General features: G+C 36.7%; 1 protein-coding gene across 1 annotated transcript; it reads right to left on the minus strand.

The window, feature by feature from the left end:
* Nucleotides 1-118: 118 nt before the first annotated feature.
* On the minus strand, nucleotides 119-10,358 carry slc67a1 (solute carrier family 67 member 1). The gene is made up of 11 exons (XM_084403477.1): nucleotides 10,113-10,358; nucleotides 8,261-8,496; nucleotides 6,319-6,416; nucleotides 5,946-6,091; nucleotides 5,716-5,848; nucleotides 4,851-4,960; nucleotides 4,628-4,738; nucleotides 3,286-3,386; nucleotides 3,070-3,171; nucleotides 2,796-2,916; nucleotides 119-795 (listed from the first exon to the last, which is right to left on the minus strand). The coding sequence occupies exons 2-11, from the start codon at nucleotides 8,357-8,359 to the stop codon at nucleotides 611-613; spliced, it is 1,206 nt and encodes a 401-aa protein (XP_084259603.1). The 5' UTR covers nucleotides 8,360-8,496; nucleotides 10,113-10,358; the 3' UTR covers nucleotides 119-610.
* Between the last annotated feature and the right edge of the window lie 2,806 nt (nucleotides 10,359-13,164).

Consider the following 13,164-nt stretch of genomic DNA (forward strand, 5'->3'; position numbering starts at 1 on the left):
GGAGAGTAAAGGTCAGAATATATATGCCAGTGATGTGCACATAGCCTATAACCTGCAGCTGACAAAAGCCTTTCTCAGAAACAGAGTTGAAAGACGCGGGGGATTAATCAATCAAAGAGAATAGAACAACAGATTTTACTGCAAATATATTTTTTAGTAGTTTCAGGTACAATGACATTTAAGGTGATTATGGATTTTGAACTTTGCCCTTCTACATGACATATCTCCTAACTGCAACATCATTATGAGTAATTACTGTATAATCTGGGATTGTTTAAACAAGTCTAACGCCACACAGATAAATCCATTCTGCATCACTTTGTTCTGGCCTACAGTAAACATTTACATGCCAGCTTCTTTTCAACAAATTAAACTTCATAAACGACAATCCTGAGTTAACGTGTGATATAAAGAGGAGTAATTTGACAGTAACAAGATATTTTGATTGTCTGTGGCATTTACAAAACCTTTTTTATTATTTATTGGGACTAAATTCTTCCCGTGTATGAGGAGGTAATTCAAATGCCCATGGTGTTTTGTAAACAGCTCTCTCTTACACAATGTGGCCACAAACATGATACTCATAAACTCATAAACTGTTTTACACTTTTTATGGTCTATGTGGCTGTGAGCGCCCTCCAGTGGCTAGCAGAAGGCTAAAGACAGCAGCATTGATGACACACTGGATGAATCCGAAGGATGGCACACCGTATGTCTCATAGAGGAATCCTCCAATAGTTGGCCCCACAGTTCGCAAAAGAGACTGCACCGAAGCACACAGACCCAGCATGGTTCCTGAATACACACAAACACCACACAAAGTGCTTGAATTTTTTTTAATGACTGTTTAACTAGTTGATGATTAATTGTTAGAGCCTGCTTTTTTATAACATATATTGTTAAAGGGATACTCCACTTTTTTTGGAAATAGGCTCATTTTACAACTCCCCCAGAGTTAAACAGTTGAGTTTTACCGTTTTCGAATCCATTCAGCCGAACTCCGGGTCTGGCGGTACCACTTTTAGCATAGCTTAGCATAGATCATTGAATCGGACAAGACCATTAGCATCTCTCTCAAAAAAATGACCAAAGAGTTTCGATATGCCGTACCATGAGTGCAGCAGGCGTAATGATATGACGCAGCGCCTGAAAATAGGTCTAATAGGTTAGACAAACCTATTTTCAGGCGCTGCGTCATATCATTACGCCTGCTGGACTCATGGTACGGCAGCAAAGTTTCTTGATTATTACGCAGGAATGAGAGTATAGTTCCTAGCCATATCAGCCTAGAAAATCACAACTTTACATTTTCCGTCGGTCTTAGTACACGATGTAACTACAGAAGAGTCAAGTTTTAAATAGGAAAAATATCGAAACTCTTTGGTCATTTTTTTTGAGAGAGATGCTAATGGTCTTGTCCGATTCAATGATCTATGCTAAGCTATGCTAAAAGTGGTACTGCCAGACCCGGAGTTCGGCTGAATGGAATCGAAAACGGTAAAACTCAACTGTTTAACTCTGGGGGAGTTGTAAAATGAGCCTATTTCCAAAAAAAGTGGAGTATCCCTTTAATATAAATGTGTAAAGGCTGAATTCAAGGTGCAGTAATGGATTTCTGAGAAAAGGCAGTTAAAAGTGGATCACACCAAGCACCACAACCAAATTTGCTTGTTGAAATCACAATTAAATAACATCTCAAATCAGCAACAAAATCTAATATGGTCTGTCATAAAAATGGTGTTTCTTATTCTCAAATAGCGTTAAAAAAGCTTTTTTTCAGGCTAGACCAGCCAATGTGCATGTGCAGTCCTAAGTGCACGTCTCAGAACACTGACTCTCTCTAAAGCAACCGGAGCTTCTAAAAGCAGCAGCACTGATGCGATGACTTTAACAATCAGCGAATGGCTATTTTATTCAGAATGCGGGACTTATTCCACCATATTGCGCGTTGCACTTTTTCCCATTCATGAGTAATATGAGTGTATATCTAAAGTCTTTGACCACAACACACTCTTGTAGCCAATTAGCACTAAGGGCTTATACACTCATGGTGGGGGAGGAGAGAGAGTGAGCTAGAGGGAGATTTGAAGAAAGAGAGATGGCTGACGGACATTACAAAAGAAAAAAAGGTTAGAGGAATATCACTGGAAAAAGAAAGGTTAAGATCAGGCAAGAGTTTTAGGACCCGCGTTAATATTAGAAAAGCTTTCCAGCACTGAAGAGACCCAAGCAGGAAGGCCTGAAAATGTACGCTGAGGTTGTGTTGTTTCTGCTCCATACGCGAGTAACATTGGTTTAGCTATGTTTCAAAGAACCAAGATATGCTGTTGTTGTAATGTTAGCTTACAGGACAGTTTTGAGTGTCGTTGTTCTTCTGGAGCTGGTGTGCTGCTGGCAGCTAACACAGACTCTTGCTTGTATATACTCTTGTGTACTGTATGTTCTTTTTTTTGTTCTTTCTTGTCGTTTGTACGTCATGTTCACTTTATTTTTCACGAAGCCTTTTTTTTGTTGTTGCTTTGCTTCAGCTATGATAAAGAGACATCCACTCTTGCAATGCGTGTTTGTGCATTTTGGGGGCAGAGCAATGAAGGGAGGGGTGTGTTTGTTTCTCAGAAATCACTTACTGCACTTTTACTAAAATTATTATTATTATTATAAAAAACAATTGTAATTTTATTGCAATAATAAAAACCTTAGTAAGGAAAATGATTCCTCAGGCATTGAGTACATTTATATGTACTTATAAGTACTATTTATATGCACAAGGGCATCCAGTTGAGTGCGTAGATTACCTGTGTCAGAGGGAGACACACTCTTGGTCAACATGCTATCTGTGATGACATTGAAGACACTTAGAGAAAACATCATCGGTATCACGATTAAACAAAATTGAAACACATTGGTCATCATAGCCTGAAAAACACACAAAGCACATATATTAAACATATGCCATTAAAGGAGATACACACATCACCAATTATTCCATAGTTAACTGACACTACTGTTATGCAACTAATTAAAAATAAAAAAGGGAACTGGAAGGATGATTTTGCAATATCAGTTTACCTGTGCAAGGCCCACTACACTGCTTATCCCAACAGACAGCAGCAGTAAGGTATATTCTGCAAATCTAGATGTAAGACGCCCAATTACAGCACCTTGGATCACCTTTAACAGTAAGAGTCACTTATTACCAAAGCAAAACACCTCAGCACAGCAGTGCTTTAATTCAAAACTATTTATATGGCATATGATTGAGTAGAAGTGTGCATGTGCTTATACCATTTGAACAATGCCAAAGTAAGCCATCAGATAGCCATTCTGCTCAGCCTTCAGTTGGAAGAAGTTTATGGCTATGATGGAGAACATAACTTGAAATATACCTGAAGCACAAAGGAAACAGACATAAATATATAAAACAAAACACAAGAAAAATTATGTAATGGAAGTAGTGACAGATCTTTACCTCCATCTTGTGACATACATATAGCGAAACATATTATCAAAAGAGATAAAAACTATAGACCAGGGGCTTATTTATATCCATCGGGTGTTGATTGGATGGACGCAAATCTGAATGCAAGCGTGCAGTAGGTTGCAAGAACCCTTTCTTGCAATCTACTGCAAGCTTGCATTCAGATCTTGCATAAATGCTTAAACGAAAATGTTCACCCAAAAATGAAAATTAGACCATGATTTACTCACCTAGGTGTACATGACATTCTTCTTTCCGACGAATACAATCGGAGTTATATTAAAAAATGTTCTGGGTCTTCCAAGCTTTATAATGGCAGTGAATGGCAAGTCCATAAAAGTGCATCCATCCATGATAAAAGTGCTCCACAGGGCTCCGGGGGGTTAATAAAGGCCTTCTGAAGTGAAGCCATGCGTTTGTGTAAGGAAAATACCCATATTTAAATCTTTATTGACTAAAATAACTAGCTTCTGGCAGACAGCCGTACGCATCGATTTATGGCGAAAGAGTAAATCTTGACCTTGAAGCACAACATAATGACGAACGCGGAAGTGCAGAGGATAGAGCAAAACAAAACACAAATCACAAATTAGAAGTCTAAAAATAAATTTTTTAAAGAGAACTGTCGGAGGAGCTTGAGTTTGTTTCCCAGCCCTGTTTGTTTGAACCGTGAGAGGCGTCAAAGCTTATGCTACTCCTACACCCTACGTCATACATCGTCACTTGCGTACTTTATTTTAGTCAATAAAGTTTTAAATATGGACATTTTTCTTACACAAACGCATCGCTTCACTTAAGAAGGCCTTTATTAACCCCCCAGAGCCGTGTGGAGCACTTTTATCATGGATGGATGCACTTTGATGGACTTCAAAACAGAAATGGCCATTCACTGCCATTATAAAGCTTGGAAGAGTCAAGTCATTTTTTAATATAACTCCGATTGTACTCGTCTGAAAGAAGAATGTCATATATACCTAGGATGGCTTGAGGGTGAGTAAATCATGGAGTTATTTTTATTTTTGGGTGAACTATCCCTTTAAGTGGACTAAATGATTGGAGAAGAATTTTCATTTCATTTAAGTACGTTTCCACTGTGTTTCAACAAGTTTATAGTTTAAAGTCACAAACAGGAACAGTTGATATGTTCACCTGATGGCAATCCAGAGATAATCTTCACTATAAACGTCTTTGCAACACCTGGAAACTTCATCAGTCTAGTGATCTCCCCCAGATTAAACACAGACTTTGATGATCCCTTCTCTAAACACAGACAAAAGTATTAATATACAAGATTTTTATAAAATAAAGTTACAAAAAGCCACAGCAAGAGTATTTCTTCTGTGTCTAGGTGAGTCTTGTGTGTTTGTCATACTGTCACTCTCTGGCACGGTGTGTATTTTGGTCTGTTTAGGGATGAAGGTCAACACCAAAAACAAGGAAACAACACTCCCGATAGCCGCAAAAGATGCTGCAAACTTTTCCCTGCAAAACACACACACACACACACACACACACACAAAACATAATCATTGGTATTTAAATTGTGTTGTACTGGATCAGTGCTGCCTTCATCTAATTTTTATGTGATAAACAACACACTTTAATTTTCTTAGAATGCGGTTTTTCCAAAGTACAAATGGTAACGTTTTGTACTAGTGGACAAAAAGCACACAAAGTATCAGGGAGAGCTAACATATTAACAAAAAAACTATTTTGAGAAGGTGTGCTGAATTTTAAGAGATGTTGTCTGGCATATATATACTTGATATATACTTGATTTAAAAATAAAAATAATAATATGTTTACTCAGCAAGGATGCATTAAATTGATCAAAAATGACAGCAAAGATTTACATTTCAAATAAATGCTGTTCTTATGAACTTTCTATTAATCCAAGAATCCTAAAAAAAATTATCACAGTTTACACAAAAATAATAAGAAGCAGAACTGATAATAATTATAAATGTTTATTGAGATTCTTGACCAAATTAGCATATGAGACTGATTTCTGAAAGATCATGTGACACTGAAGACAGGTGTAATGGCTGCTGAAAATCAGCTTTGCCATCACAGGAATAAATTACATTTATACAAAACAGTTATTTATCATTCTTATTGTATTTTTTATCAAATAAATGCAGCAATTGTGAACATAGGAGACTTCTTTTAAAAACCTTTACAAAATTTGACAACCCCAAACTTTATAATGGTAGTGTAGGTGGTGTAGTGTGTTTTACCCAAAGCGTGTGCTGAGGGTCCCACCCAGTGTTGATCCTGCAATCATGCCAATGCCAAAACAGAGGCCAAGTTTCCCAAGAGCTTCTGCTCGCTTCTCATTCTCTGACAAATCTGCTACCACCATTTGAGCTCCTATACACACACACAGATACAAATGCACTCATGTACCTGTGTACAGAGTGTGTCTGAGTTACGAGCATGTGTGTGTGTGTGTAGGAGCATGTTTTACCTGGTAGTCCATGCATGAAAACAGCAGGTAGTTTGTGCACGAAAAGCATAAAAGTGCTGTCTGCCACTGTCAACAGTAGGAAATAAACCACTGATGCCAAGCAAGACACAGTGAGAGCTGCGCGTGCTCCAAACACATCTGCAAACCTGAGAACAGACACAAGGACATGATGACACACATCCAAGTATGTGAATAAAAGAAATCACTTCTGTACATACGATAAAGTAACTGTATTCTTATAACTTAAATAAAATGTTAAATAATGAGATCTTTTCACTAAGCACACATAATTACATGCATCCATTTATCAACACTATACCATATATACATCATATATTACCAAAAACACAACACAGATCTGATATCTTCTTACCTTCCATAAATAGGGCCTCCAAGCAGCTGAATCACTCCAACTGTGGTCTGCAGATATCCGAACCAAATAGTGTCGAACCCGAGCCTCTTCGCCAAATACTGTTCCACAGAAGACAAAACTGAACATGCAATGCAACCCATCTGTTATAACTCCTGAATAGCTGAATAAATCTAAATAGCTGAAAGAGCCTGGATTAGACTAGAATAGGGCAAACATCATGGCCAGCTTTGATCCACTATACTATGGGGTTCCATTTGTGCCGAAATTATGTCGACATGCTATCTGTCTATGCTGTGTATCGTCTTCCATGTCTATGTGTCTGTTCACTGTCTATGTCCATGTCTGTCTGTCTATGCTGTGTGTCGTCTTCCATGTCTATGTGTCTGTTCGCTGTCTATGTCTTTGTCTGTCTGTCTATGCTGTGTGTCGTCTTCCATGTCTATGTGTCTGTTCGCTGTCTATGTCTATGTCTGTATGTCTATGCTGTGTGTCGTCTTCCATGTCTATGTGTCTGTTCACTGTCTATGTCCATGTCTGTCTGTCTATGCTGTGTGTCGTCTTCCATGTCTATGTGTCTGTTCGCTGTCTATGTCTTTGTCTGTCTGTCTATGCTGTGTGTCGTCTTCCATGTCTATGTGTCTGTTCACTGTCTATGTCTATGTCTGTCTGTCTATGCTGTGTGTCGTCTTCCATGTCTATGTGTCTGTTCACTGTCTATGTCTTTGTCTGTCTGTCTATGCTATGTGTCGTCTTCCATGTCTATGTGTCTGTTCGCTGTCTATGTCTATGTCTGTCTGTCTATGCTGTGTGTCGTCTTCCATGTCTATGTGTCTGTTCGCTGTCTATGTCTTTGTCTGTCTGTCTATGCTGTGTGTCGTCTTCCATGTCTATGTGTCTGTTCGCTGTCTATGTCTTTGTCTGTCTGTCTATGTGATTGCCCACATGACTCAACTTTTGTCTTTGTCCACTCAACTTACTCCTGTCATCTGTCCTTGTCGTTTGACTGTGTCGTCTTGCGTGTCAATGCTGCATGTGTCATGACTATGTGTTTTTTCATTCTGTCGTTGCTATGTGTCATTTCCCTCTGTCGTTTACACACAGCAAGACGACACAGTCAAACGACCAGGACAGATGACAGGAGTAAGTTGAGTGGACAAAGACAAAAGTTGAGTCATGTGGGCAATCACATAGACAGTGAACAGACACATAGACATGGAAGACGACACACAGCATAGACAGACAGACAAAGACATAGACAGCGAACAGACACTTAGACATGGAAGACGACACACAGCATAGACAGATAGCATGTCGACATAATTTCGGCACAAATGGAACCCCATAGTATACAGCCTTTATGTTGCATGTACATTTAGTAATTTAGCAGCAGCTTTTATCCGAAGTGACTTTTAATTAATTAAGAAAATCCCAAGGGCGTGATGCAGATGAATAAATAATTACATGTTGAAAATATCTAATACATATATAAATGTTATAATAAAATTATAATATATAAGTACATATATAGCCTACATAAATATTGACATATAATTTAATATTGCTGTAGTGCTTCAAAAAGTGTATTAAATAAAAAAGGTATAAAAACAACTACATTTTCATAAAATAATATAAATAATATAAATATATTTGATGTATACGATCATTTATAATATAAATGATATTATATAAAAATAAAAATTATATAAAATTATATAAAATATAAGTGTAAAATAAATTAATTCACATGAATTAAGACAAGACTAGTTTGCTGGAATGTCATATGAAAATATCACTAAATATAAGAACACACCAAAAAATTATAATAATAAAAATTTTTTTTAAAAACCTGCAGATATTCCAGAGTGCAGCTAAAGATTGACTCAAATTTGGTTTCATTTAACACGTGACTCTGAATGAAGTCGAAAAAGCAAGACCGACGTACCGGCGTTATGGAGAACTGGAGGAAGAGCCAGGTGACGTCCAGAGTTGCGATGAGGTAGGTGATGTAAAGCACTCTCTGCTTCGCTGCAGGTTCCATCATCCAAATTACTTTATTAAATATCAGCTCTAGGTTTGTATTCCCCGACACGACAGTTCTCCGTCCTCTCGATCTCCACCTCAAACTGGTAAAATAAGAGCATCTGCTCCAGCGTATCTGAGTCCCTCCTGACGATTTAACTGGTACGAAAAATAGAAACGCTTGCCGCTTTACGGCTTCATCCAGCAGTAGAACAAGTGACAAAGCATAATTGCATGTGAGGGAAAGGTTAAACCAGGGGTGGGCAAACTACGGCCCGCGGGCCACATACGGCCCGTTAGGTTGTTTAATCCGGCCCGTCGAGTATTTAAAAAAATTTCTAAAGATCGCATTCATTTAGCTTTTTTCTTGCAATACTTTGCGTTATATATATATATTGCGTTGCATATATTTGACAATCGGAATATCAGATATTTCATGCCATAGCTAACAAATGTAAAAAAGGAAAAATGACATAAAAGCAGATCATCATTCATTCAGCGCTGTTGTGGCTGCGGTGTGTCACGTAACAAGCTAGACGCGTCACCATGGAAACCAAACAGACCGCGACTTAAGCGCATAGACTTGGTGCACGTTAATGTTTTTTTCTTTTTTTGAAAACTCACAGAGAAAAAAATGTTTGGTAACCGCTTGCACACATGTTTAGTTTTTCCTTTGATTTGTCTGCTATTTAGTTTTGCTTCTCTGGATTTGTGGATGTATCCTCCTTAATCGCCCGGCTTTCGACTAACGTTACGCTCCCCTGTCTGCCATGTAGCAGTAGTAGCAAACATCTGACTAATTAAAAATTAACCTCAAAACATAACATGCTAAATGGGGGATATCTAGCATAAAAAAAATGTATTGTCAGAATGTCGTCTCTCAGTTGTTGAATTTCGCGCAGACGTTGCCACAACGTAAATGTGTTTGCTCAGCCCGATCTCATGAAAGTGCGAATACGACGAATTGTATTTGTAGTTCTTATGAAACGAAGTTTTCGCGTGCATATGATACGCACTTAAAGGGATAGTTCGGCCAAAAATGAAAATTCTGTCATCATTTACTCACCCTCAAGTTGTTTCAAACCTGTATGAATTTCTTTTTTCTGCTGAACACAAAAGAATATATTTTGTAAAATGTCGGTAACCAAACAGTTGATGGACCCCATTGACTTCCATAGTATTTTTTTTTTTCCTACAATGGAAGTCAGTGGGGCATCAACTGTTTGGTTACCGACATTTTACAAAATATATTCTTTTGTGTTCAGCAGAAAAAAGAAATTCATACAGGTTTGAAACAACTTGAGGGTGAGTAAATGATGACAGAATTTTCATTTTTGGCCGAACTATCCCTTTAATGGCGTGTAATAGGCACGCACTCAGCACCCCTAATCCTAACCAAGGGGTTTACAGTGCGCAGCATATGCATGCAAAAAAATATTTTTTGGCGTATAAATGGCACGAGAAATAAAATTTGTGGTATAGATACGCACTTTCATGAGATCGTGTTTCATAATCTGCTACTGGGCCGGCCCTCTGTCAAATTTTAAAACCCAGTGTGGCCCTTGAGCCAAAAAGTTTGCCCACCCCTGGGTTAAACCCATGAGCGCGACGACCTGAACTTCGACCAGTCTTCAAACCCTCAACAGGTTATCTATTTCAGTTTCGCTGAAGTTCTGCTCTCTCTCTCCGGTGGGGAAAAGGGGGTTCTTCATAAGGGTTAAAAATATAATATAAAAGATTATTATTTATATAAACATAATAATATAAAGACTTACAATACTTTTATACAAATCTGCAGGCTTTTCATCTCCGGCCAATAGGCTACCATAGATATTTATTTAGGCTACCTTATAGGACTCTGTTTAAACTGACCGACTTACACAAACAAGTAATCGGATTTAATAAGAAAAATTAAAGTGTAAAACGTATGTAGGTGTATTAAGTGCTAAAAGAAAATCCTAAATACAAAGTCCTCGCCATTTTGTTGTGGATAATGTCGAGGAAATTCCTCCTCCTCTCTGTGTCGTGAACACTGGAGGCGTGACTATAGGCTTGCCGTCAACAAACAAACCTTCTACAATCCACATCTATTGTAAACGGAAAACGAACTGCAAATAAACTGACACCAGAGAGTCTATCCGAGAGAACACGCAGTAGGCTACTCGATGACGTCAAGAGTTCATTGTTGAAAATGCTGTTCGTTAGTAAAGGTCGCAGAGCATTTTACGGAGGCTATTAAAGGCAATAGCCTATATTTAATAGGGAGATTAAATAGCCTATTGCTCTTCTACCTTGATTTTAAAATAAAAAAATGACATTTTGGTCACATATTTTATGTCCTACAACAAAAAACAATCGAATTTGTTGAACAAAATGCAAAATGTAACCTTTGTAAACCTGTTGTCACACAAAGAAATTAAGGCATACATATATTTTCTCTTATTTACACTGCAGTACATTAGTAATATATTTCTTTCTTTAGATATTAGTAATGATTATTATTATTATCATTATTATTAGGCCTACTACTAGGCTACTGTTATATTAAAATTGCTTGGTTTCCTAAAACCATTATTGTGAATGGAATGTGGACTGAGACACTTTTACAACTATAAACAGTTCAGAGTAAAGAACTTTTTTCTCTCACTCAAAGTGTACCAGATTGATGCATTTAACTTTTTTTCCTCCAGGGATGTTCCCATTCCCAGACCCCAATAGGGTCTAAGGTCCACCCGCTATACAAAACCCTTTAGAAATACTGATTCCTCAACAGCAAAATAAAATTTGGGGTTATTTTAACATCATATCATGAACCCGAATTAATGTCACCAGGACATTTTTAGATCCCTGTAACCATTTGATAGAGAAAATTGAGATTCATTAGAAATTCTACCAAATGCATAAATGTAAATGATGCAGTCCATTTTGTAACTTCTCTTTTTACTAAATGCATTACTTTAAATAAATATAATTGCGTAACATCAGTTAGACGATATTTGTCATCTCTTTATATTATTCATACTCTTTATGGTTTTTCCATCCAACAATAGTGTGACGATGTCATACGTTACCCCTGGTTGCGGTGTATTGCCCTGTGTTTGTTTGGTTTATATTTTTGCATAAATGTTTGTTTGTTTCTCATTGTTTGGTTAAATATGACTTTGGTAACTTTTTCTATTCTAATGTGCTCATTAGACAGATAACAAAAGACACCAAGAGTTTTATTTCTTTAGTTTCTTTATTTAGAATTTACATCAACTATTAGTTTATATCCCCATTTTCAAAACTTGCCTTCTGGGTTCATGTCTGCTGCATGGTTTCCGGGGGTGGGGGTTTAAGAGGAAGTGCGGCCTTTCTGTTCCTCATTTTATGCCATCCCAAGGAATTCTGGATAGGGTAGACAAAGTCCATTTCCCAGTGTGAGCAGGGGGTTATTGTTTCATTGTTTTATTGTGTTTATTTTGTGTATTGTGTATACATGTTGTTTATTATTTGTATTACTTTCCTTGTAAAATTAATGTTAATGTATTTTGAATATTTAATTCATTTAATTTTTTTTTTTATGTATTATGTATGTGTACATATTTAAATTCCCTATTATTATGAAATGGTTGAACCTTTCAGTATAAAATAAATTATTTTGTCTGTTGTTCAGTCAGTTCTGGTGAGGGACTTCCGTGAGGAGGGTCACCTTTAGTGTCTTTGTTTATGTTATTTTTGATTTGTTATTTTTCTGAAGTCAATAAAAATTTGAATTGACTGCAAGCAGTGTCTCCTGCCTTTGTTCTGGTCATGTCCCCACAAATAGTGATTATGCATCCGTCAAGCTCCTAAAAGCACAGAAGTAATACATATATGCTGATGACAGAAGCTGGTCTCCCGCAGGTTCTCGTCTGGCTGCTGCAGGTCCAGGTGTTTGGGCTCTCGCTGTCTTTCTCCTCATAAGCCTGATCTCTGCTGCAGCATTCATACTCTTCAAGTTTAAAAGGTTTGGCAGTTACTTCAGGTTTTTTTCTACACTAGAAAGTGTCATGTCAACCTTGTTATCTGACAAAATGTCTGTTGAAACTAGTTTTGTTTAATAAAAAAATAGTCTACATGTATGTATTAATGCATCACTTTATAATAACTTTTTTTAATATTCAACATATTACATTGATAGCATCACACATAAAAGTTCATCATAAAAATGAACTGTTATTAACAATTATAACTGTTAGCAGCTCCCTCTAGTGTCAAATGATAATGCTCTTCAGTTCATACATGATAAATGACATCTGAAATCAAATCTAAAATTGGTATTGAAATGTGTTTTTAAACTATGTTTTTCTTGCAGCAAAACTGAATGATCTACACATTGCTGTATTGTGTGGACTGTAGGGCCCTATAAAATCCGTTATACATTTTCCCAAAATCAGTTTTATTTTTTTCCAAATAATTTTTTTTCCCAATTAAATTTTTCTGGATTCCTTTTTTTTTTCATTTTTATTTTTTCTTTGGTCCATTTTAATGGTTAAATTAAATGTTAGTAATCAAAAAGCATGTCTAATTAATTTAAATCAATAAAACTTATACAATTTAGTAACAATTTATGAAAATTAGGGGCCCATGACAAACCATTCTGTTTTATATTTGACCAAATTTTGTTTTCTGTTTTAACTTTTCTGGATTCCATTTTAATTGTTTAGTTACATTTTTATAATTAACTGAATTAATTTATTGAATTCATAAAAACACATTCTGTGTTGTGTATTTGAATTTTTCTGGCAATCAAACGAAGGCATAAAACATGAATTTATCTTTTAATCATATGAAAATAGATCAAAC

Source organism: Rutilus rutilus (genome assembly GCF_951802725.1).
Source record: "Rutilus rutilus genome assembly, chromosome: 3".
NCBI classification, from domain to species: domain Eukaryota; kingdom Metazoa; phylum Chordata; class Actinopteri; order Cypriniformes; family Leuciscidae; genus Rutilus; species Rutilus rutilus.